At 40.1% G+C, this 25113-nt stretch overlaps 1 protein-coding gene across 4 annotated transcripts; it reads left to right on the plus strand.

The window, feature by feature from the left end:
- The first annotated feature begins 920 nt into the window (after positions 1-920).
- Positions 921-24383, plus strand: marchf7.S (membrane associated ring-CH-type finger 7 S homeolog). 4 transcript variants are annotated; one of them, XM_041577863.1, is made up of 11 exons: positions 921-1061; positions 12568-12732; positions 16206-16364; positions 16629-16809; positions 17592-17747; positions 18469-19534; positions 20000-20169; positions 21825-21934; positions 22065-22172; positions 22278-22326; positions 23374-24383. In XM_041577863.1, the coding sequence occupies exons 2-11, from the start codon at positions 12577-12579 to the stop codon at positions 23409-23411; spliced, it is 2193 nt and encodes a 730-aa protein (XP_041433797.1). In that variant the 5' UTR covers positions 921-1061; positions 12568-12576; the 3' UTR covers positions 23412-24383.
- Positions 24384-25113: the final 730 nt, after the last annotated feature.

The following is a 25113-nucleotide window of genomic DNA, read 5'->3' on the forward strand; positions in this document are numbered from 1 at the left end:
GATGTAGAGACTGAGAGTGATGTTCTGAGACAATTTTCAAATGATTTTCATTTTTTATAATTTGTGGTTTTGGAATTATTTCCTTTTTCATTCAGCAGCTCTCCAGTTTGCAAGTTGCTAGGGTATGTAAAAGACTGGAATGACGCATACCTCCGAACTGTCCCTTTTTCGGAGGGACAGTCCCTCTTTTCACAGCTCACCCTGCAGTCCCTCGCTTGTACTGGAAAGTCCCTATTTTCTCTGCATTGAACAGCCAGAAAAAGAAACAAAGTTTCTCACTTAATTCGCTTTTAGCAGAGAGCACAGAACAGCTAACAGGTGCAAATAAGATACTTTGTAACAAATTTGAGACACAAAAAAAACAGTTTAGATGAGGAGAATTATTTTCAAACTTTCATAACCTGTCAAATTTTGTAAAATGAACATGGTAATTAGGGGGTGTGGCCACAGAAAGGGTCGTGGGCAAAAAATTTTGCTGCGATATGTGCGAAAACATTTTTTGTCACTCTTTTTTACTTCCAAAATGTTGGGAGGTATGTGAATAGGGGAGGGCCTGAACAGAAAGATGAGTAATACAAAGTATCAAAAACAATAAATGTGTAGCCTTACAGAGCTTTTGTTTTTAGATGGGGTCAGTCAGTGACCCCCCATTTCAAAGCTGGAAAGAGTCAAAAGCAGCAGGAAATAATAAAAACAATTAATTAGTGATTCTATAAGACTTAAAGGTGAACCACCCCTTTAACATCTGGGAAAACACACAAAAAACTATTTGTTACCTCCTTAATGATGATGCCGTTTTTGTCACTGTCGCTGTCTTTTAGCATCATCATTTGTTTACATTTTCCATAACCATAAGAAATATGGCGGCGTGAAGTTCTTCCGCCCACATAACTCACTGAGACTAACAGCTGGGGACGTGGTTGTGCGTGCCACGATCACGTGGCTTGCGTGCGAGGGCCGTAGACAATAAGAGTAGACGCCATCTTTTTTTTTGAAGATATTATTTTTTTATTTTTTTTTCTCTGTTGGTGAGAAGGCAAGGCGGAGACGGCTCCTGGAAGGTGAGACTTGATTCTGCCTCTTTGGGGGGGACGGTAACATATGATGAGTCTTTGTATACTCGCACACTTACCTGTTAGCTCTTCGCTATTTACAAGTTAAGCAGTGGTTTATCCTGCAATTTACCATCTGCAGCCTGTTGCCTTGCAGACCGCGTGTGATGCAGGTTAGGCCACTTGCAGGATATGAGCAAGGGACTAATCAAGTCTGCTTTAATGGCAGGGCAGAGTTGATTTATAAACACTAGCCCCAAAAAATAAAGGGACTGTAAGTAAGATCATGTTGGCTTGGATAACAATTGTTGCAATATACATAAGGGATGTTCAACCTGCAGTCCTCCTGCTGTTAAACTCTATAGGTAATAATGCTCTTCATGCCTTTTCTAGTTCAAAACAGGGCTCTTGTAGCAGCCACCCATGTGTTTTAATGTAAAATCCCTTGTTAAAAGCTTTCAAAGAGGCTCAGAAGCTTTAAACCTGGGGTGCAAAGTTTTGGGCACACTGACTAAACTTACTAAGTGATGTCCGCATTACAAAGATATTGGTCTGTATTGTCCAGCCAACATATTATACATAGTGAAAATTCTGTTCTTCTTTATGGGTTTACCAGCATTCTAGCTTTGTCAGTTGCCCCCATTTAACTTGGTTTCTTAAACTAAAAGCCAAATGGGCTCTCTGCTGTGTTTCCCCCTAGCCTGACCAACAAAAAGTTAGTAAGTAGATGACGTAAAGTTGTTTTTGTTTCCATTTGCAAGGTACAGTTTGATCTGGCATTGCTGCGCTGGCAGGCAAAGGGTTAAATAGGAACTTTATTCTGATCCATCAACTGTTTAATTGTCCTGCCCCCACCTGGACAACCTGTATTTTGTATTAATATTAACTTTTTAGTCTTAAGGCACTTACTGTCCAGAAAGCTCTTTATTATTTATGGTGGAGCCATTTCCTGTTGAGAGCTAATTATACAATTATTAGTTCCCCTTTTCTTTCTAACAATGCAGGGCCTTGTACATGATAACTAAGTTGTTTAAACCCATCGTCATGTACTTTAATGCAATAAAACACTTTTTTTTTTCCTTCTTGGGGCACTTTCTATCTGAATAACTCATATATGCTGTTTGTGAAATCTTGTGCTGGGTTTACAAAATATTTGCTGTTTAAGCAGGGTTGCCAAATGAGCATATCTTTACCTATTTAAATTTAACCACCCACATTTCAATGTGGCCCTTTTCTTTGATGGAATAGTCAAACCTCTCACAGTTAAAGGGCCAGTAACCCGCACTGCAATCCTGGTCACTGTAGCTCAAAATGGCAAATCAAATCACATGATCCACAAGCCGAATCAAATTAGACTGATCCATTATTGTTCCTAGAGCTAATGAACGGCTTATTTATTGCAGTCTATAGAGACCTGTTTGCACAGGGACTGCGTCTATGTGCCAATGACCTCCTCTTCTGACAGACAAACTTGACCAATTTCTATCTGGACCTATTTTGGTCAGTTTCAAATAACAGTCCTTCTTCTGGGCCTCCTCAATATTGGCGCAAAAGCTTCAAAGGGGCCAAATTATCTTAAATCTGCTTCCTCAACTGCCAATGTACCATTCCCTGGCCAGCATGGCATCTTGGTAGATTACTTTTTTAAAATCTCCAATATCCATGGTATATAATATCAGTCACATACCAAATCCTACCAAACAAAGTATGTTTATAAAGTTCTCTGAATACAATGGGCCAGCTGGATTTCTGTTTTAAACAGATAAGAAGGCTGAACAAAGCCACGCTGATAAACATGTTTCAATTAAACCAGGGCTTCTACACCAAAGAAGAGTTTTATATGTACAAGATACAAATAAATACCAGGCCAAATTAATTTTCATTTTTGGTGTTACTGGTCCTTTAAGGGATCAGTGTTCAGGTTGCCTATCTGTAGGAGAGCTGAGAAAATGAAGATTACAGAGCATGCCAAAGAAGAGCTAAAGTAATTGAAATGCATACATTTGGAAAAGGGTACAAAATAATATCAAAGACTTTGCATTTCCCATTGGGTATGGATGGTTCAATTATCAGAAAGTGGAAGAAATATGAAACCACCCAGACGCTTCCTAGAAAAGGCTGACCCTCAAAACTCTCTGCCCAAACAAAGAGAAGAATTGTGCGAGAAGCCACAGAGAGGCCAACAATTACATTAAAGGAGCTACAGAGTTCAGTAGAGAAGACTGGCGTGCAGGTGCACCAGTCAACCATATCAAGAGCTCTGCATAACATTGGCCTGTACGCAAGGCTGGCACAAGGGGAGCCTTTGCTCGAAACAGAACCAAGGGAAAGCGTGTTTGACATCTGTCAGGAAATTGATCAGCCAGGTCAAAAAATCTTTGTCGGTCCCAGTGCAATCTATCTATGTTTGCAGGCCCAAGCAGGCAGCTCCCCTTTGTTTTCCTGGCAAATTGGTCTTTTTGGTGTTAAATTCGTATGATCGTTCTGAGAAGATCGTGGTCTCACGATCAGGATCTGATCTTTTAAAAATCTCAACATCTATGGCCAGCTTAAGAGTGGGCCAAAACCCCTCCAGGACAGTGTGGAAAATTTGACATATACTCAAAAACAAAAATTCTTCGTGGAACAAAAACTCAACATTGTAATTTTTTTCATAGGAGTTTTTTTCCGCAATGTAACAGTCGCATTAAAGTGATTGTGTGTCAGTACTTTGAAATAAATTTTGCAGAACATTCAGTGTATAATTTGTTGGTCCATAAGATTAGAGAAAGCATCAAGGGTGTGAATAAGTGAGATCCTGCTATGCCTGTTGCAAAAAGCTGAACTAGACATAAGAGGTTGTCTAGTGCCCCCCCACCCCCCTCATTGTGCCCTAGTTCTGGCCCTGCAGCTTGGCACAGTCAGCATCAGTTAAAAATAATGCTGTAAACTAGGGATGTGTGGATTGACCAAAACCCCCATGTCAGGTAGAAATCTTGTACAGTCTGACCCAAACCTACAGTGGTTGCCAACTACACTTGTGTGCTTGCCTCTGGAAGCAGATCAGTAGTGTACAGAGCAGAAAGATGTGGTTCTTTTAACAGCAGGATTGGGTTCAGCCCCCCCCCCCCCATCACTCTAGCAATGAAGATGGTGGGACCCTCAGGCTTCAACTTTCAACATTTGCTGATGGGTGAAGGGTTGTATATTTGATTCCTCGTTTGTATAAGGTTTTCCCTAGTAGCCCTTTTATATGTTTAGATCTGTAAGCTATAACAAGCAGTCCCCACTTTACCTGCCTGTATTTGTATGCAATAGCTTCTTGGCTTTCAATATATAATATAGGTTATTGCTACATATTGGTGAGCACTGTGCATGGTTCCAAATATTTGTATACTCAAAAATAAACATGCACAGAACCTGTCTGCATACCTCGTGTCAGCCTCTCCCTCCTGACTCATTTCACGCCATTGGGCGCTTCATTAGAGGAAGTGCCCCAATGGAGCAAAACGTGTCAGGAGGGAGTGGCTGACACGAGGCATGCAGACAGTGGGGGAGACACAGCCATGTGCTTTGTTATGCATGAACACTTAAATGGATTATGTATTTTCAAGAATGCCGATTTTTGTTTTTGTGGAATTTGCACAAATACATATTTGATGTGAGGTACTGTGCATGTTTCTGTTTTTGAGTTTACAAATAGCTTGGCTTTCACAGCAGAAGGCAGAAACATTGGGCAGGGGGGGGAGAATAGTTTAGGACTCCAGTTTTTGTAGGTGACAGTGTCTGTGCTGTCAGGTTTGTTAGCTATCTGTGAGCTGTTGTGGCATGAAAGGGATCAGATAACAAGCAAATAAAAGCTCTTGTCCCTGCCCTGATCTCGAGTGAGCTGTGCGCTTGCTCATGCTGGAAGCTGTTTATAACTTGCCTTCCCCATTCCTTACAATCCAGTCAACCCTTTTGCTCTCATGGACTTGGGACGCTATCTGGAGCAGGACTTTATACAGGGTAATGTGTTACAAGAGTGTGCTTTCTTTATTTTCTATTTCTTTTTCTCTGCCTATCCCTTTTAAAATGCTTTCGGTAGGTTTGATTTTGTACATTCCTCCTTTGCCCATGGTTCCTCAAGCTGTTATTAAGAGCTAGTTATTGCAGTCCTGCCTTTCAAATAAAACACAGGGTGCTAGGGTTCTTGTATCCAATAATTTTGTAATTATTTTTTCTCCCTTTCATTTCATGCTAGGTTTCTTACTATAACACTGGTTAACTCCTTAAGTGCCATAGGTTCAAACGAAGAGGTAGCAATTTTAGAGCTTGAACTTTTGCTATAGAACCTTTTTATTAGAGACTTTATATAAAACATCTCATTGCCAACTACTTTGCTTTGTTAAAGATCAAAGCCTGATGTGCTGCATGATGGGTTATTTTAGAGGTATCATTTTATGTCCTGAGAACTTTACTCCTCAGGCCCCCATAGAAGGGCTGATAAAAGCTGCTGACAGACAACCGCTTATTGGCCAGTGTGTGGTGCCCTCCAACGATGGATATCTGGCTAAGTATAAAATCCCATTGGATTGTGGTCGCATCTGATTGTTGATGCGGTCCTGCAATCCGACTGCCCGTATATCCTCCATTCTGATCCGATCGTTGGTCTCTAGAGCCCACGATCAAATCGGCCCGATATCACCCACCTCAATGTGGGATCTCCCTGTGTATGGCCACCTTTAGACCCAAAAACTGGTCCCGGTGATTTTTGGGTTGGTTTGTTTCCTTCTAGTAGTATGATTTGTCTTCCTACAGTATAAAATGGTAGTTTAAAATGAAACCCCTCATTCAACTTTATTTCAGTCCCTGAGAACACGTTTTTGTGGTTTTTTTGGGCTACAATCCCTGGGGCTGGCTTGTACACTTGGGCCCTGAATCTGAAACTCCCTCCATGTTTAGGTATTGACATACAATCACAGTGATGTGGGAGTAGCCTTGAATAAACAGGAAGGGCATGCCTGTTACTAGTGTGGTGATTAGTGGTTTGGACTTCATTATATTCAAAGTTTTGGTGGTTCTACTTTAGTGCTGAAAATGTATCCAAGACTTTTTTATAATAAGATTAATGGTCTCTGCTATGCTTCTTGTGAGACTATTGCAGATGTAATCTACATGTTTTGACCCAAAACAGGAATATCTGTTTGTTTATCTGACTGGGATGGAAGCAAAGACTAAAGTGAGAGTCAGATAAACATAATCCACAATCAGAAGCTTATTGACCTGTGTATGGTGCACTAGAACCTGCCTGTCCGTATCTGGCTAAAAAGAGTTGTGATATCTATTGGATAAGATTAAAATTCTGTTGCTTAAACCTTTTGCTACACTGACCCATTAGTCCGTGCCATGATTCTGCTGTAGGCTGCAGTACTATTATGTACTAAATACTTTGTTCAACAAGCATTGTTGTACTCCTATACAAGTAGTATTTACATACATTACATTAAAGAAACAGAGCAGTATTGCATTAAAAGTAAAATATCATTAGGAATAAATATTTGAAACATCATATTTGATTTGCCATCCACTTCCTGCTGCCACTTAACCACAGTGGGGGTAAAAGACCAGGCTACATGGCTGACTTTGTAACGCCATTACAAATCTTATGTTGCCTGTGCATGCTTATGGCTGCTGTAGTCATTGGGTTGTAAACTTTCATAGCTGTAACAACTGCAGTGCCGCTAGTAAATCAGACACACAGACACGGTTTGATCACTGTGCTGTCCATTTGCTAGGTGACAACTATGTTTCTGGGCTATTAACACAATTCTAAATAGAGTACATTTCTCCTCTACCCAAATACATTTGTCTGTCAAGGTAAAAGGCTAATTGTATAAAAGACTTTGTTTTCCATGGTTTGCTTTTAAGCCATCTAAACCATTGTAGTGTAACAATGGAACAGCTAACTGAGAATGCGCTGCTGCTTGATGTGCCTGCACCCAGATACATTGCCTTGGCTCATGTGCAGGTAGACGCAGTGGATTTTGGTGCCGCAACGGCACTTTTCATTTTGCCCCTAAATCCTCCTCCACCTGCCTGCACTTGAGCCGTGGCGATGTATATGAGTGTGGCACATTGAGCAGTAGAGGAGGAGCGGATTCTGGTCCTGCGTTTCTCTACGGCCAAGATCCTCTGGCAATAGTCATAAGTGGTATTTGTTTGTGCTGGCTTTGTCTACATTGTGTTTTTAACTATAACATTGATAAGACTAGCTTAGAACATTTTATTACTTTAAATGTCAGCATTTTTATATAGTTTGACTTGCTTCAGCCCCTGCACAATCTAAGGTCTATTTCCTACACAATGGAAAAAAATGTAGTTCCATTAGGAGACAATTGACCTATCTGTTTATGTTGGAGTATGGGTGAAAACTCGTCAACTAGCAGGAACACTGAAAACAATTTATGCCCACCCCCCTTTTTATTTATTTATTTTTTTTAGTCCCCATGAACAACTTCTCTGTGCTTTGTATCCTTTAACCCTTACTATTTTGGGAGTAGGCTATTTCAACATTAGGCAAATTTGGGCGACTATTGAAAACGCATCGCCGTGTGTGCATTAGCGCAGGCGACTTTTCATTGTAGCCTATGGGGAAAAACGCTGAGGCAGTTTGGGGAGATAGTTGCTCAAAAGACGAGGCGATTAGTTGCCAGGCGACACAATCTCCCCGAATCTCCTCGTGAGGACTAGCCCTAATAGTTCCCTCTTGGATGTCTACAATGGGACATATTTTCCACCACTTTCAATGAACCTGCTTGTGCCTTTATCAATCATGCTGCAGCCGTAACGCTTCAGGTAGTTTGTCTTCCTCCAGAGTAAAAAGTAAATATCTATAATTATTATAGATTTGTGTTTCCCATGTACTATATGACAGACAAGTACACAAAATCCTTAGGTGGTCATGTTAGACTTTTGTGTGATTTTTATCTCTGTGGATCGACTTTCATCTAATGTGCCAAAGTATGCTCAGGAACTGGATGGGGCAAATGTGTCTCCTGATATCAAACTATCACCATCGTCTTTTGTTTCTAGATTAATTTGCATGACATAGACCCTTACACTGGATACAATGACGCAATGCATGCTATTTAGGGTAGGGACACACTGGGCGATTTGGAGAGTTTTAGTCGCCTGGCGACTAATCGCCGCGACTTTTCTCCCCGAATGCCTCCCCTCGCTCTGCGCCTGGCTAAAATGAATAATCGCCTGCGCTAATCACACGCGGTGATTCGTTTTCCGAAATCGCCCGAAGTTGCCTCACGAGGAAACTTTGGGCGACTTCGGAAAACGAATCGCCGCGTGTGATTAGCGCAGGCGATTTTTCATTTTAGCCAGGCGCAGAGCGAGGGGAGGCATTCGGGGAGAAAAGTCGCGGCGATTGGTCGCCAGGCGACTAAAACTCCCCAAATCGCCCAGTGTGTCCCTACCCTTAGTGGAATAGCCTTTCTTTTAACAATATTTAGGTGCTGATTTAGCAAAGCTGGGGGTGCTCTTATCTTATCTAGCAGATCGACTAATTTGGCATTTAGCAATGTATTTTTTGTATTGTTGCCTGTGTGAGAAATCACACGTGGAGATTCATCATTATGGATGTATTTCAGTTGAAGCCTTCATACACTTCATATAGTTAAGATTTCGTGACAGTTTCTCTGTTTCGTACAAGTCAACAGAAAACTTGCACATTGAATCATTTTCTCAAGGGCTTTCACTGTTGGGAATATTCAAATGACAAATGATAAATAAGTGATTCATGAATCACACTTTCAGTTTTCAGAAATGTTGATATACAATGTACCGTATCTGTCCCAAAAAGTAGATAAGACTGAGAGTAAAGAACAGATGCACCAGTCTCTTAAACAACTTCACGTATAATAAAGAAAAGTGTGACTTCTAAATGTAAAACTTTTTTAATAGGCTTTTACATAAAACAGGTATAGGATCAATTATCCGGAAACGTGTTATACAGAAAGCTCCGATTTATGGAAAGGTCATATCCCATAGACTCCCATTTTATCAAAATAATCCACATTTTTAAAAATGTTTTCTTTTTCTCTCTAATATTAAAACAGTACCTTGTACTTGCTCCAAACTATAAAATAATGAATCCTTTTTGAAAGAAAACCCAGCCTATTGGGTTTATTTAATGTTTACGTGATTTTCTAGTAGACTTAGGGCATGAAGATCCAAATTACGTAAAACCCCAGGTCCAGAGCACTCTGTATATCTGGTCTTGATTTCTCTTGAATAGCATAACATGCATTTTGAATAGGCAAGTGAAGGTACTGTATGCCTACATTAATGGCAGAATAATAAAGGGAAAAGAACACTGCACCCTTTTACTTGATTATACACAGGTTGCTCTGTGCAAGATGTTGCTGTAAAGGGATCTTTCAATGACTCAGCCCCTTTGGAAAGCGGTAGATTTGCTTTCACAAACAAACCAGATACTCCTGTTTGTAGGCAAGTATTTAATTACAAGAAAATTCAGTTTGTTGGTACATTGCGGACCTTGATTTTAGGCCATAGTTTTATGTTTATGATATATAGAAAGAGAGAGAGAAGACAGAGAGATGAAAATTAACTATTTAATAAAATGTATAATAAAAGCAATTGCAGGCCCATAATGTGGTGTTCTCCTTTTTTACAACAGGTAGGTAGGAGGGTAGTGACTATTTGCTCTTATTGTTTTGCTAAACTACACCTTGCAGTATTACATCTTTATCTGACAGACATTATTATATATAAAATTTTATGTATTCGGTTGTTTCGAACAGGTTTTTAAATTTTGCTCAGATAAGGCATTATGAATAAATTTAATAAATGATCCGAGAGCAGTTTGTGATCTGTGACTAGGGCTATCCAATTTGTACTTACAGGGGCCAACAATTTCACCCTGTCCTGAAAAAGACACAGGATAAACAAGTAGGGATGCACCGAATCCAGGATTCGGTTCGGGATTCTGCCTTTTTCTGCAGGATTCGGCCGAACTGAATCCTAATTTGCATATGCAAATTATGGCTGGGGAGGGAAATTGTGCGACTTTTTGTCACGAAACAGGGAAGTAAAATGTTTTCCCCCATCCCTAATTTGCATATGCAAATTATTATTCGGATTCGGTTCAGTATTCAGCCGAATCTTAAAGGATTCAGCTGAATCCAAAATAGTGGATTCGGTGCATCCCTATAAACAAGTCATCAGATTTTTGTTAGTTGGGGAGGCTTGGCTTTCTTTTCATCTCCACCTTCATGCTTATTTTGCATACTGCATAAAGTGAGGGTTCCTTGAAGCATCTCAAACTTTTGTATTAAAAAGATAGTAACACCAACCTTTTTAAATGCAAATTGTGCTCTGGCAATTTTTTTTTTTTTTGTGTACAAAATAGTCAGATAAAATTCCCTGTCCAGCTTGTTTGGGTTCAGACGGGTCCTATACTTGTACCTAAACTCCTGCTCTTTAAGGCAGCTATAGATGCACCGATAATATTATACAAAACTAATTTTCATACGATTTTCAGTGCGTGTATGGTGGGAGATGAGACGACAGATATCTGGAAAAGACTTGGATATCAGGCTGGCTGGACAATTTTGGAGATCAATTTTGCAGCTCTGTCAAAGCTCCATATGTGTTCATTAGGGAACATTAAGCCCCAACTTAAAATTAGGGTGGAGCCAGTCGCTATAAGCGTAGCCTTGCCGTGATAAACAGGGCAGTTCTGTCTTAAATGTATGCGTTAAAATATAATTCTTGATAACTTCTTTCATAGCCAGGGGCAGCTACTGTAGGTAGGCCTGTTACTTTATTTGCATGCACTAAAAAGCATGGTAACCAGAGTTCAAATGCAGTACTGAACTTAAGAATGAAATAAAATGACAGATTACATGTAGGTGATGGATGAACAGATGCAAATTTTCTGTTAAAAAAAGGAATCCTTGTATAGTTTATTTTACTTCTCTTTTCAGTTCAGTAACACAGTGCAGTTTGTTGCAGCAACTAATAGCCTTTGTATAGATGCATAATTATGAAAGTTGTGTCGTAGCAGAGATTTTCTGTATCCCCAAGATACATAGTGCAGTGTGTCATTGTGCAATATGGAAGTGACTTCCATATTCCCTTTGCTCAACCAACATTTTCTGTCTTTGATCACTGGATGGTGCAGTTGTACCAAGAATGTCTAGAGAATCAAAGTAGAAAGGCTTTAATACATGGGACGCTCCCCATGAGGGTCTCCAGGACTAGTATAGCAAAGACGAAGAACTGTTTGCACACTCTTATTTAGAAAAATCATAAAATATATTGATCAAAAAAAAAGGTGGTTACAAAAAATACAAAAATAAATGGTGAGCCCAATGTGTTTTGATCATAGTAGTCTTCCTCAGGGGCACAAATAATGAAAAAAGAAAAGGCATATTCTTTATTTATTTATTTATTTATTTATTTATTTATTTATTATTTGTGCCCCGAGGTAGACCACTACACTTTACAAGTACATTAGAGGACATTATAGACAAATGGCAGGGGACCTTTTTACCCATAAAGAGGATCACCGTACCGGAGGCCACCCCTTAGACTAGAAGAAAAGAACTTTCATTTGAAGCAACGTAGGGGGTTCTTCACAGTCAGGACAGTGAGGTTGTGGAATGCACTGCCGGGTGATGTTGTGATGGCTGATTCAGTTAATGCCTTTAAGAGTGGCTTGGATGATTTTTTGGACGGACATAATATCAAAGGCTATTGTGATACTAAGCTCTATAGTTAGTATAGGTATGGGTATATAGAATTTAATTAAAAGTAGGGAGGGGTGTGTGTATGGATGCTGGGTTTTCATTTGGAGGGGTTGAACTTGATGGACTTTGTCTTTTTTCAACCCAATTTAACTATGTAACTATGGTCGGAACACGTTGGGCTCATCATTTATTTTTGTATTTTTTGTAACTCCCGTTTTTTTTATTAATACATTTTGTTTGATTTTTCTAAATAAGTGTGCAAACAGTTCGTTTTTGCTGTAGCAAGAATATCTTTTGGTCAAGGCAAGTGATATGGCAGTGCTTCCTCATATAACCAAAACAGAACAGCGCATGCTTGGCAAACAACCTGCCATGTTTTCCTTTAAATAAAGAAAACCTTATTATAATTAGAGTTTTGTTAGACCTCTTTGTGCTAATTGTAAGATGTGTGTGTCCAGACAGAGCTGCATTTGGGTTCTGCTTATAAACCATATCAGAAAGCATAATAGAAATCACTCCTCTTCAAATATTCATCAAATTGAATGGGAGAGCTCACTGTTTTGAAAGATACCTAAGAGCTTAGGAACACAAAGGAGTCTCTTAATTGATAGCTATCTATTGTACAGCATAGCGTGGCTGAAATCCCAGTACAGTGTCTAGTCAGAGCATGGTACCTGGGTATGTTATTAGGAAGCTTTCTATGCTGACACCTTACAAGTTGTATAAATGTCTGTCTAGGGAAATGAATGCCAGTATTTTGTGCTTTGCAGGTTAAAAAAATGGAACCAAAGCCATCAAGACTGCCTCGTAGGATAACTGTACAACCCTCCACCTTGTCCCCCATAACTTCACGGACCTCAAGGGTGGAACGATTAGGTGGAATCAGTGACACTTATAACAGAGACAGCTCAAGAAGACATGATCTTGACTATCAGGTAAACTATTTTTAGCTTACTGCATGTTTATCACAAATTTATGTTTTAAAAGTCATCTTGCTCAAAAAGGTCCACTTGTTTGGTGGGGTCAGCAAAGAAGTAGATCTAAATTATGGGCCAAATTTGGCTGATGTGATCGTTTGGTCGCAGGAGGGCACCTATAGAGGCTTATTAGAAGAAGACCACATTAATGCACAAATGCTGTTCCCCCCATATATCATAGAGGCCTTTGTGCTGCCCCATAAACTGATAGCTTAGCTGCTATCTTGGTCTAAAGGGACACAATTGGCAGCTTAATGTGAGCTAACTATATTGTGTTTGCTTCACTAGCCATGGACCAAGCTGCTTGCCTGCCTGGAACATTAACATCAAAAATTTAGTGTTTTATAAATAATAAATAATATAAATATAATACACAAAAGCCATGAATATCCTGTAAATTATTTCCTTATAAATGGGGAGTTCTGATGTCATCAGTTATAAACGGTGAGTACTGATGTCATTTCTGTCATATGACTCACTGAAACTTGTGTATTATAATAAATAAAGTACCCCCAGTTGCAAAATATGAGGATATTAGGAGTCCCCTCGGAGTTCCATGACCTGTATAAAAACACTCGGCCTTCAGGCCTTGTGTTTTTATATGGTCATGAAACTCCTCGGTAACTTATAATATCCTTATATTTTACAAGAGGGGGTGCTTTATTCACTATATAATGTACTGTTGCCCTCCTGCACTGTTAAATCTGGTGTATTTGCTTCAGAAACCTCTACTAAAGTTTATATAAACAAGCTGCTATGGAGCCATTCAAAGCTGACAAAAAGGCACCGGATACACAACAGATAAGCTCTATAGCATACAGCAGGATTCTTCAGAACTTCCCCTTGGCAAAAATATCAATTGCTGGTGAGATGCCATATGTATCGCTTTGGTTTTCAAAGTTGCCTCACGAGGAAACTTCTAGCGACTTGGGAAAATGAAGCGATACTTAAGCATTCCTTTGGACTGGAAGGCATTTGGAGAGTTTTGTCGCCCACAGTAGAGAAGATTTGTCACTTGGCGACTAATCTTCCCTTGTGCCACCAGCCTAAAACACTCATTTTTTGTTGTTTCTGTTCCTTTAAGGTGTCCATACACTCATAGGTGTTTATCAGCTTGTTTGGTGGGGTCACCAGATTGCATGTAGTGTTTCTTAATTTGGTCAACTAGGTGGTAGTACAAATGATCGGATAAATCACAATCTGTTCCCTTATTTGTACCTTAGCTGAACTTTTGGGAAAGAACCACATCAATGTCCCCAGTGTTAACTGATCTTTTGTCTCTGTGACTTTCTTGGGAGCAGCCAGACACACTGACCTGTCCATGGCTAATTAGTGGCCTCTCTTGACTGCATTGGCAGCCATTTAGGAGGTGTTTGTGCCAAAAATTATTGCTGTCTTAAATGATATTTCAGCAAGCCCAGATCAGATAATCTTTCAAGAGGAGTCAGCTGAGGAGCATGTGAGACTAGAACTCAACATCAGGTCAGGCTGCTTTTCTTGGCTTAATTTGCAAAGATGCCCTTGCAAAGATGCAACCTGACAGAACTCATTTGATCTTCTCTGAGTATGGCCACCTTTATTTTTTTTGCAAAGTTGATAGGCCACACATCTCCCCATAAAGCTAGCAGCCTGTAAGACATTCTAGCAACTGTAGTTCAGAAGTTTGAAGGCAAAGTTGCCCTTTCCTCTGTTAAGAAATGGCATATAAAAGATTGTTACTGGAGTACCTAGAGTGCTTGGAGTTTTTACCTTGAATTGATAGTGAACCAATTTTACACACAGGGTTTGACTGCCCTTTCCCTAGTTTGTACTAGTTAATGTTGGTAAAACATTGCAGTCATTTTCAGTTGCTCCTTAGGCTACAAACTGTTCATGTAATGAACTGTTAATCGTATCAAGTTGCCTCTTATGGGTTATCACCAAGCAATATCGAGGGTGTCTTAAGTCTCAAATGGCATGTCCTGGTCCATTGTTCTGTGAACACCCCTAACAGAACTTCTAAAAAGGTAGGGCAAAGGGCAGAATCACCATGAGCGTTCTCTTTATTACCTGCTCTGGTGCCTGCATGTATCTCTTATTTTCCATCTACATACCAGAGCCCAGACAGATCCTGATTCAAAAGGTTATGTGAATTTGTAAATGTTCACTTCAGTGGCATAACTATAGAGGGTGCATACTTGTGATTTCATTTTACCAAATGATCACGTTATATATAAATTTAGGGCTTTCTAATTTTTTAATGCCACTGGTCTATCAAACCTGATGAGTTTAAAAAAAACAAACACATTTTAAAGAAGGATGCCTGCATTTATTGGGGCTGCAATGTTATTAGCTGGCAGCTGGGTTGTTGCAACTTTTTCAAACCTCCCAGGTATCTGCTTGATTCTAGAAGGGCTCACCCACAGAAATCTGATAAAATGTTTTATACAGTTTATATGATTACACGTGGAGGCATAAATATAGCGATCAGTGTAATGTACACAAGGCTGGTGTGTTTTGATGAAGAGGAGCAGCAGCCAGTAATGGGCGTTAAGTGACTTTCCCTAACAATTTGGCACCCCCCACAGTGATTATGGATTTCCTTACCTTATTTTATGTTGGATATCCATTCAGTCAGTGGAAACCTTTGACTAATGCAATACATACTTTTTCTCCTCTTACTGAGGGTAAGGAAGGTCCTATTCGTGTCACCTTGGACTGCTGCAGTATTATTGTGCTAAGTGTATGGCCTTTCGCAGGCTCCAAGAGATGAATTGGTTTCTCCATCAGTGTGGATCATTAAGACATTCACCAGCTTTAATGAAAGATACCAATTCATGCAGTGTAGGCATTATCAGGATCTACCTTCTGCTGTCTTCTGCCAATTAAGGTAAGTTGTGGGGGTATTTTTTTTTTTTTTTGGATTTTTTTTTTTTACACTACAAGCATCAAACTTTTTTTTTTTTTTTATTTATATGATTTTTGATTGAGGTGGAGAGCGTTGGCAGGTGTTGCTCTGATTATTATAGTTCAGGAGGCTGCTGTAAATAATGGACCTGGGAAATTAATACCAAGTATGTAGACGGCATGTGCCTGAGACAAATGGGATCCAGTATTTTTTTAATTAATAGCAGTAAAATGATTACTCCTAGTGCCATATGGTCCCTTATTTACTGATACCTATCCCTTGCCCTTTTTATATGGTGTGCATTGGTGCTTTTTAATAAACCCTTTTCCATGCAACTAAAGGTTCTCTGAATTTGCATAGGGTAAGTCATTTACAGTTTGTATTGTACAGTTCTATATTCAGTTTAGTTACAGTACATTATATCAACTTTTTCTTTGCTTAAATATCGTCTTGTCTGGAGATTTATATCTGACTGTGCCTAAAGGTTTTTAAACTTGGGTATGAATTGTGAATAATCTTAATAATGTTTCAATTCTTTATCTAGGATTCTAGTACCTACCGTAATTCCAGTCGAGACTGGTCATTCAGGGAGAGGGACAGCTTTGAGCCTTCCTGGAAGACCACCACTTCATCTTACCAGCGCTGCTCAGGAACGTATGAGCAGCCCCTGTCTGGGGGCTTAGTATCAAGCAGGAGCCGTCTTGTAAGTACTCTTATTGATCTAACTGTATACCGTATTATGTTTTCACCTTACAGTAGCCAATTGGCTGAATGATCTAATAAATGCATCTGGAAGCTATGATCAGATGGGCTAAAAGATGAAGCACAATGACCAATATAGATATATTTTTTATTTTACATAATCTGCCTGCTCCCTCAAACTGCTCATATTCCAGTTCCATCCCTTTCAGTTAGATCTGTCTCTTTAAATTTCTTGTTAGCTTACAGATTTTTCTCTCCTCTTTAGTCAACATCATCTTCAACTCCTCAGTCAACGTACGAGCCATTGGAGAGGGCTCAGGGCACTTATACTGGATTGCACAGCCAGCAGCAGGATCGGGACTCAAAGAGACCAAAACTATCATATTCTGCTTATTCCTCTCTTTCTGGCATTAGAAGCACAAGTAGTGGTTTAAGTTCCACTTCAGGTATTGCTATGTTTTATCTCCTCTTCTATATTTATTAGTCTACCTGTGTAAAGCTGGCCATAGATGTAAAGTTTTTTTAAAGATCTTTTCGTTATGGTGATACCATGATTATCTCGAAATGATCATTTAAATGTACGATTTGTCCAACTAAAAATACCATTTCAAGCGATATTGCCAGGAAAACTGAGGGTAGCTGACTGCTTGGCCCTGCAAACAAAGATGGATTGCACTGGGACCGACAAAAACATTTTTTAACCTGGCCGATCAATTTTCTGACAGATGTGGGACGAAAAATCGTAAAATGCACGATCGTTCGTTTCCCACTAACCTCACGATAATTTGACAGATTGGTCGGACTGAACTGAAATCTATCGTTCACCAATGAAAAATCTTTGCGTCTATGGGGACCTTAAGGCCTATGCCACACTGATCTTTTACCACTGCTCTGCTGTTTTGTAAACCATGGCAGTCTAAATTCCCTTAATTGCCTGTCACTCTCTTCATATGCAAGTAAGGCAAAACGGTCTACAGCAGCAAAGATGCTTTCATGCAGACACTGTTCTTTCTCACTAAGAGAAATGCAGTAATAAAATGCCCAACATAGGTCCAAAACCACAAGGCTGTGAAAGCTTTTCTGCAGTGCATTACTGTATATAGGCTGCCTTAAATATTCACGACTTACTTGTAATTGCTTTTCTTCTGAGGATTGCACAATTAAATTTAAAGAATACACTACCTCTTGTGAATCTGTAAACTGTTATGACCCGGTCTTGGTTCGCCAGATTCTACCAGCAGGTATGGAAGGTTTCCAAGGACTTCCCCTATGATGCTAGGTTCCAGTAGATCTGATTTTACTAGAGACCGAGAAAGGAGGACTGATTCAACCATCCACAGTCTTATGGATTATAGTCATAGAAACTCGGACACTACACAGTCATGTAAGTATATGTAACCGTTTCAGTGGGGTCTTTGATTAGCTGCATTCAAATGTTTGGGCCTACGAGACTACCACATTAATCACATGTTGATGCCATGTATATTTCCATCATCATCGAGTGTTACTATTAATAAACCTGCACTTTAAATGATCAGGTGTCATTGTGTGAGCATGAGAAATGAGTACTATATGTAGGTTCAGGGTAATGGGAAGTAGTGCAGGACAGGGGCAAGGTACTTCACCCTCATCTGTTGAAGCACATATGAGCAACCTATAGTTCTGCAGTTGATTAATCTACTGGGACCCTGGCAGCCACAATGGTTTGTTTGTGGTGAAATTGATGAATGCTTTAGCCATTCTGTGAAGTTAGAATTCATTTTCAAGCTTCTGAAACCCAGAACTCTTAACAGGCCATCAGTCGGCTGGAAAATTGGAAGTTGGGGGTCAGGAGTCGGGTGCAGTGTTACTGTCTGCCCTGATCTTAAGGTTATTTTAACCCACTTCTGTTCTACAATGTGTTTACAGGGACAGTAGCCAAAATCAAACCCCCTCTCATGGGTTGCTCATTAATGTATTTAGTGCATCTTTTGACACACACCACTAACAAAGTTAAATTGAGAAAGTTGGCCGTCAAAATAGTGTGCTATGGCCCACTTTAAATGGGCAGATATTTTATTTTATTCTGTGTAAACAACATGCTTTTTATTTTTTTTGCCATGCAGATCTTCAAGACAGAGTTTCTTCATATGCACAAGGAGCAAGGCCAAAAGATAATTCCTTAAGCACATCTCGACCCAACACGTCTATCAGCCACCAGCTGCCTTCTCAACACAGCTCCTCGCTCTACAGCAGAGACTCAACCAGGAATTTGCGGCCAGTGACTTCTAGAGATATACGTTCCTCATCACAAGATACTCAGACTGAAATCCAGCATGTCACAAGTAGGAGGGAAACTGCACCTAGAACTTCAGGAAGACTTTCGCCTGTTCAACAAAGATCTAATGAGCAGTCTACAGATGTGGAGAGCAGACGCTCAACAAGGCACTTACTTTCTCGCATTGCTTCTAGCATGTCTTCTACCTTCTTTTCTAGAAGATCTAGCCAAGACTCATTAAATGGACGATCACCAAATACTGAGGAATCGCCATCTAGTTTACAAAATCAGTCTCCTCAATGCAGGGTTGCTACTCCACCCAGTGCTGATGCATCTGAAAACAGGTCATCTGAACAATCTCAGGGATTTGCCTTTTTCAGACGGCGACGCTGGGGTTTGTCTTCTGTCTCTCCCAGTCAGAGTTCAGATTCTGATGCAGACAGTTATAGATCAGAAGATTCAGAAACAAGGTCTTCTGCATCGTGGTTGCCTTCTTCCCTCAGAAACAGATGTACACCTCTCTTTTCCAGGAGAAGGCGTGAAGGAAGGAGTGAAACTGCCAGAGCATCATCTACCTCTGACACTAACCGGATACATTATCCGTTCAGGAGGAGTTCTTCAGAAGCAGCATCTGCTGATGAAGGTCATGGAGCCACAGCATCCTCTCCAGATTCTAGTACGGACTCTTCAAGTGGAGCATCCCTGGCAGATTCCCTATTTAGTGCGAGAAATTCTGGCATTTCGGGAATGCTTCCTGGCTCATTTCTACAAATTTCAGTGCCCGGTGCATTAAGTAGCTCCCTCTCAGACAATGTCATGATAACAGTAGATGTTAGGACAAGTGATGTGCAAGATAGTCAAAAGTCTCAAACTTCCTCCAGAGATCCAGAGAAAATAAAGCAAATTCAAGAAAGGCAAGTTTTTAAAACAAGACCACTTTTATACTGACTTAGACATTCATATAACTTTGTAAGTGCAGTTAAGCTGGCCAGTTTGGCCCCCTTAGTTCAGGCCAGCCTGATCTTTTTTGCCCTCACAGGCCCATGCAAACCAGTCAGATGTTTCATTAGACTGCCCACTACCAAAAGGTTGCTGCAGCCAAAATCTGCCTGTGTATGTCCATCTTTATTTTATTGGTCACAAAACCCCAACAGTTTGTGTTTTTATCATGTTCATTCTCTTGTATAGGCATATCCATTTTTACTAATGTATAAAGCTTAGTAAATCAGTCTATCATTGGGGGATGTAGTCCACACTAGAAACCAAGAGCTGCAAATCTCCCAGTAGCCTTGCATTGAGCAAAACTGTTATATTTCTACTGAAGTTTCATCTTGAGAAAATTTTAAACAGGATATTAAACAGTTCTATATACATTTTAGCCTTCTACTAGAGGATTCTGAGGAAGAGGATGGAGATCTGTGCAGAATATGCCAGACAGGAATGACGACGCCATTGAATCCCTTCATAGAGCCATGTAAATGTTCTGGAAGTCTTCAGTATGTTCATCAGGACTGTATGAAGAAATGGCTGAATGCAAAAATTAATTCTGGTGAGGATTATTTCTCTCTAGCGTAGCATTTTGTAAAGGGATTTGTTTCTTCTTCTGCATAGCCATTTAAGAAGTCAATGGTCCAGTAAAGAGACAGGGGCTCATTAAATAAACACTGGGCAAATTTGCACCTGGGCAGTAACCCATAGCGACCAATCAGTGATTAGCTTTTTTCAGTTTGCTTCAGGCTGACAAAGAAGCTAATCACTGATTGGTCGCTATGGGTTACTGCCCAGGTGCAAATTTGCCCACTGTTTATAAATGAGCTCCAGAGTGTGAATTCATAGCTGATGGGAATGAAAGCTAGGCTGAAATGTTTTACTACTCTTTAGCATCAAAGGGCACATGCCAACCTGTGGCTTCAGTAATAAAGGCTAAAGCATGCCTTATACACCAGTGCCACGTGCATCCCATTCACCTCTTGCCTTGCTGTTGCCTTTGATCTTGTTGCACCACTTTGATGTCCCTGACAGTTGGCAATGTAGATTTTACAATCCATACAGGCAAGCTAATGTGCTACACAGTAGCAGATCTTCAGTCGAGTTTTTCCCGCCAAAGGGCTGACACCTGTTCTTTGACATTTTTTTTGTATTCAAAACATTGTACATAAATGACTTGCGCAGCCCTTAGGCTTTTACCTTGTTCCTTTAAAGGAGAACGAAACCGCCCATTGGGATAATGGGCGTTTCACAATGGGGGTTTAGTTCTCCTTTAAAAATAAAGCTTTAAAATACTTTGGGTGCAGGGTTGTTGCTTCATTTCGCTCATACTGTTTCTGTATATCTATACAGGATCCATGAGCTTGCTTTTCTGCCCTGCAGGAACTGGATTGTATAGGAGTTTGCTTTTAAAATTAATCCATTTAAAGCATGTAGTTCACCTTTTAAATTAACCAGTTAGTATGGTGAAAGTACTATTGAGACAAGTTGCAATTGGTCTTCATTTTATTGTGGATGTGAATTTATCCTTTTGTTTGGCAGCTCTCCAGTTTGACATTTCAGCAGCTATCTAGGTGTTATGCTTCTAGTTACCAGATAGTGGTTTGAAAGAGAGACCGGTATATGAATCGAATAGGTACTGAATTGAAGGTGCTGTAAGTAATAAATTAGTTGCTGCCTGCCAGTTGTTTCAAAAGTTGGGTTGGGCCTATTTATCGCATACCAGGGATCATGAATCCGTTTCAATATATCAAAATACATGATGCAAAGTTGCCTTATGCCCTTGAAATGAGTGTTTCAAAAAGACAATGACCCCAAACACACCGTAAACGAGCAACTTCTTGGTTCGAGTTCAACAAGATTAACATTATGGAGTGATCAGCCCAATCCCTGGACCTTAATCCAATAGAAAACTTGTGGGGTGATATTAAAAATGTTGTTTGAGGCAAAACCAAGAAATGCAGAATTGTGGAATGTAACGGGTTCCAGAAGTTTGCCGACTCGATGCAACACAGATGTGCAGCGGTGCTCGGAAACAGTGGCTATACACCTAAATTAGTTCAGTGATTTAAAAGAGAGACTGATCTTGAACTGTAAAATAAGCTTTGCTCTTCTTGCTTGGGATGTTCTAGCCCTTGGTGTGTACATGAATACACTTTATTAGCTACCTGTCATTTTTTGCTTGAGAGCGTGCTGATCTCTGCATATCCTTTGCAGGCACTTCTCTAGAAAGCATAACTACATGTGAATTGTGTAAAGAGAAACTGGATCTGAACTTGGAAGATTTTGACATCCTGGAACTTTATCGTGCTCATGCCAGCGAGAGGGTAAGCTTTTGTATGTGATTAAATTCAGTCCAGGCGGACTTAAATTGAAATGTTATGCTGCATTCATGATATAAACTGAGCCAATTGCCTAAGCCAAGTGATTAACATATAATATTCTTCCTCTCTGTAGGCCGAATATGAATTTATCAGCTCTGGTCTGTACCTGGTTGTCTTGCTCCACTTGTGTGAGCAGAGATTCTCTGACATGTTGGGAGCGGCTAATGAAGCAAGCACTAGGGTTAGAGTGAGTGGATGTGCTATGTATCTGTAATATTCCCATTACAAGCAGTTAATCACAATGTGTGTAATGTTCTGGGTTTTTTTGTGTTATGTTTTTTTCCAGTTTATAAATCTTGCCCGAACTCTCCAAGCACACATGGATGACCTTGAAAGTAAGTTCCAATTTAGAAGTAGGTGTTGCTATTATCTCTAGTTAATGATGCAGTAGAAGGTCCTGCTGTGTTTTAATGTTGCTTTGCTGTAACAACCCAATTCTTTCTCGTCCACACCCTGATGACATGTACGTTCCCAGTTAAGCAGCCATGTGTACTTGGCATTTGAACCTTTTGTGTCCTGTACTGTCTAAGCTGGCATGTAAGTATGCAAAACGGTCTTCCGGCTCACATTGGCTTCCACGAGAACTGCCTCAAATCGCTAGTGCAAATGAAATCATGCACCATTTTAGGCCAATAACCACCACCATGATAGATGATCTGTTCCCTTGTATTAACAAGAACTATTGAAGCTGCAAATTACAGTGGCCACGAGAGTTCACCAAATGAGTGAATCAAAGTCTATGGCCAGTTTTAGTGTCTGATCTGCTCCATGGAAGGTTAGATATTCTGTCACTATTTGTAAGTTTTAATGGGAATCTCATAAATACTGGCAAGCACGCCGCAGTCCACTCATAGGGTAAAATCATTCGTTTATTTCAGCAGATTAAAAAATTTCAATCCTGACACGTTTCGTTATCAAAGATATGTAGTCCTAGGTATCTCTTAGCCTTTATGGCAGGGATGCCCAAACTTTTTTGCAACCAGGGCCAGCCCTAAAGAAGTATGCGAAAACAGCGCGTCTCTACGTACCAGTATGGGTCTATTGCTAACACCTTCAGCACACAGGCAGCAGTATAGACCAAGTGGCAGATCATTTCACTAATGTGCCTTAATATTACTGCTATGGGATTCCTGATCCCACTGTGCTGGGGGCCTCTATTATTCATTTCATGAAGGAGGATGAGGGCCGGTGTAAATTTGAAAATGGGCCGCAATTGGCCCCCGGCCGCACTTTGGACATGCCTGAAGTATACTAATGCCTTATAAGAATTGTAGGTTGAAATTCAGCTTATTATAGTTGAATGCAGCATTAATGGGAATCTGTCTGTAAAAATGTAGCCTCACCCTCCCCAACTCTGTATTAATGTTGAAACTGTCTTTCAGCTTCAGAAGAGGAAGATTCAGAAGATGAAAGGGTATAACTGACATCAAACCTGTCCATTTGGCCTGCAGCTTGAAGCTACCAAAGCAACAGCATTAAAGATGACAGTAATGCAGGCATATTGTGCATTTTTGCTTTGTATTTTTAATATTCAGCCGTTCCATAATAGATATCCCTTGTATTTGACCCTTAAATCACTTTGTGAGCTTGGCAATGTTTTTTTTTTGGGTTTTTTTTAAGTGCAAACGCCTCCTCTTGTGTTGACTGCAGGAATCGGGAACCTTTAGCTCTCCAGGTGTTGTAGAACTGCAACATGCATCTGTCTCTACTTTTTGGGCTCCAAAGGTTGCCTTTCCTTGCTTGCACAAACTGTTTTTGGCCTCTTGTGTTTATTTTTCCTTGTTTTCTTTTGGAACATTCATGCCTTTTTTTCTTTTTGTTAGTTTAACCAGGCCCTGAAGCTTTGTTTTTCAATAATCTTTTCTTTGTGTGTCTTTATAAATGTATCTAGCCTTGCCTATCATCTTGCTATTCTTAACTCTGAAAAGCAATGTTTGCATAACTAAATAGGCTATTAGACTATGTTCTGGGACTGGGGGAGATATATATGCAGAAAATTATTATTTTTCCTTTTAAGAAAAAAATAACCAAGCCTTAAGTTGCAGGCTCCTATTTTATAATATAAGAATAAAATGCCTCCAATGTTAATTGTTTCCTATGAAGGGGTTTTTGTACAGCTAATTCCGTATCCAATGTTTTTTTGATTCGACCTGTAACTTCATAAAAGGCCAACAGAAATCAGAGGTCAATTCTCGATATGGATTAATTTTGTGTTGGGCTAATATTTTGTGCATATCACACTTTTACAGTCTGAATCGTATAGAGAGAACTGTAGCTGGATGTCCCTTCAAACCACCTGTCATTGCAGACATCTTAGAACCATGTGCAGTCACTTTCAACACTGACCTATTGATGTTTTAGTTGACAATGAAAATAAAGATAATGTAAGTTATTCCGGGTCTGCTATGATTTCTGCTTATATTCCTGTTAATGGTGCGCTAGAAAATGGATTTCTTCCATCGGATCTCAAGTGCTGCATTTGTTGTGGAAAAGTACAAAATTTCTCTATCTGTGAAATGATCTGTAAAGCTCTTTGAAGCTGGCTGCCATTCTGTCTGTAAAGCTGCCTATCCCAACCCACTGTGCCCATAGGCTTTAGCAACCAGCACCCCAACCCGCCCATGTCTGACATCACAGGGGGCAGGCACACTCTTATAAAAGAGAGTGGAAAACCAGCGACAGAATTGAGCTGGGGGTGGGCTAGGGGACTGATCTGTGGATGACACTGGGGAGAATTAGGCCTGTGACCTGACAGTAACTGGTCATACTGGCCCATGTCCAATCACTAGCAATGGGTGGTCGGCACAGGTCCCATGTCATTGCTAGTAGCCATGCACAAGCCACACAGATGGGTACCATGCAATTGACCATATACCTCTTTGGACAGTTTTCAATTAGTTCGTTAGTAATGGATGATTGCTTGAACCATTTAAACAGCAGGACGTAAAGAGGAAAAATATATTTTTTTTCGCTACAACAGAGCATCCTCTGTTAACTAGGATTGCCATATTCTCTCCAGAAAGTCCCCCTGATTTGCCAGACTCGCCTAGACCAAATCTTGGCCAGCTTCAAGCGTTGTAAACTCAACCGTAACACCGTACCAAAACACCCCCTAGTTTTCT

Source organism: Xenopus laevis, chromosome 9_10S (genome assembly GCF_017654675.1).
Source record: "Xenopus laevis strain J_2021 chromosome 9_10S, Xenopus_laevis_v10.1, whole genome shotgun sequence".
Lineage (NCBI taxonomy): Eukaryota > Metazoa > Chordata > Amphibia > Anura > Pipidae > Xenopus > Xenopus laevis.

What these genes read in the sequence shown, in the direction of transcription:
- marchf7.S (XM_041577860.1), top strand. Translation starts at nt 4,935, where the DNA reads ATGCTGGAAGCTGTTTATAACTTGCCTTCCCCATTCCTTACAATCCAG. An exon ending in CTCGGACACTACACAGTCAT is followed by an intron (nt 17,748 to 18,468) that starts GTAAGTATATGT and finishes TTTGCCATGCAG; the next exon opens with ATCTTCAAGACAGAGTTTCT. An exon ending in GTGCTCATGCCAGCGAGAGG is followed by an intron (nt 21,935 to 22,064) that starts GTAAGCTTTTGT and finishes TCCTCTCTGTAG; the next exon opens with GCCGAATATGAATTTATCAG.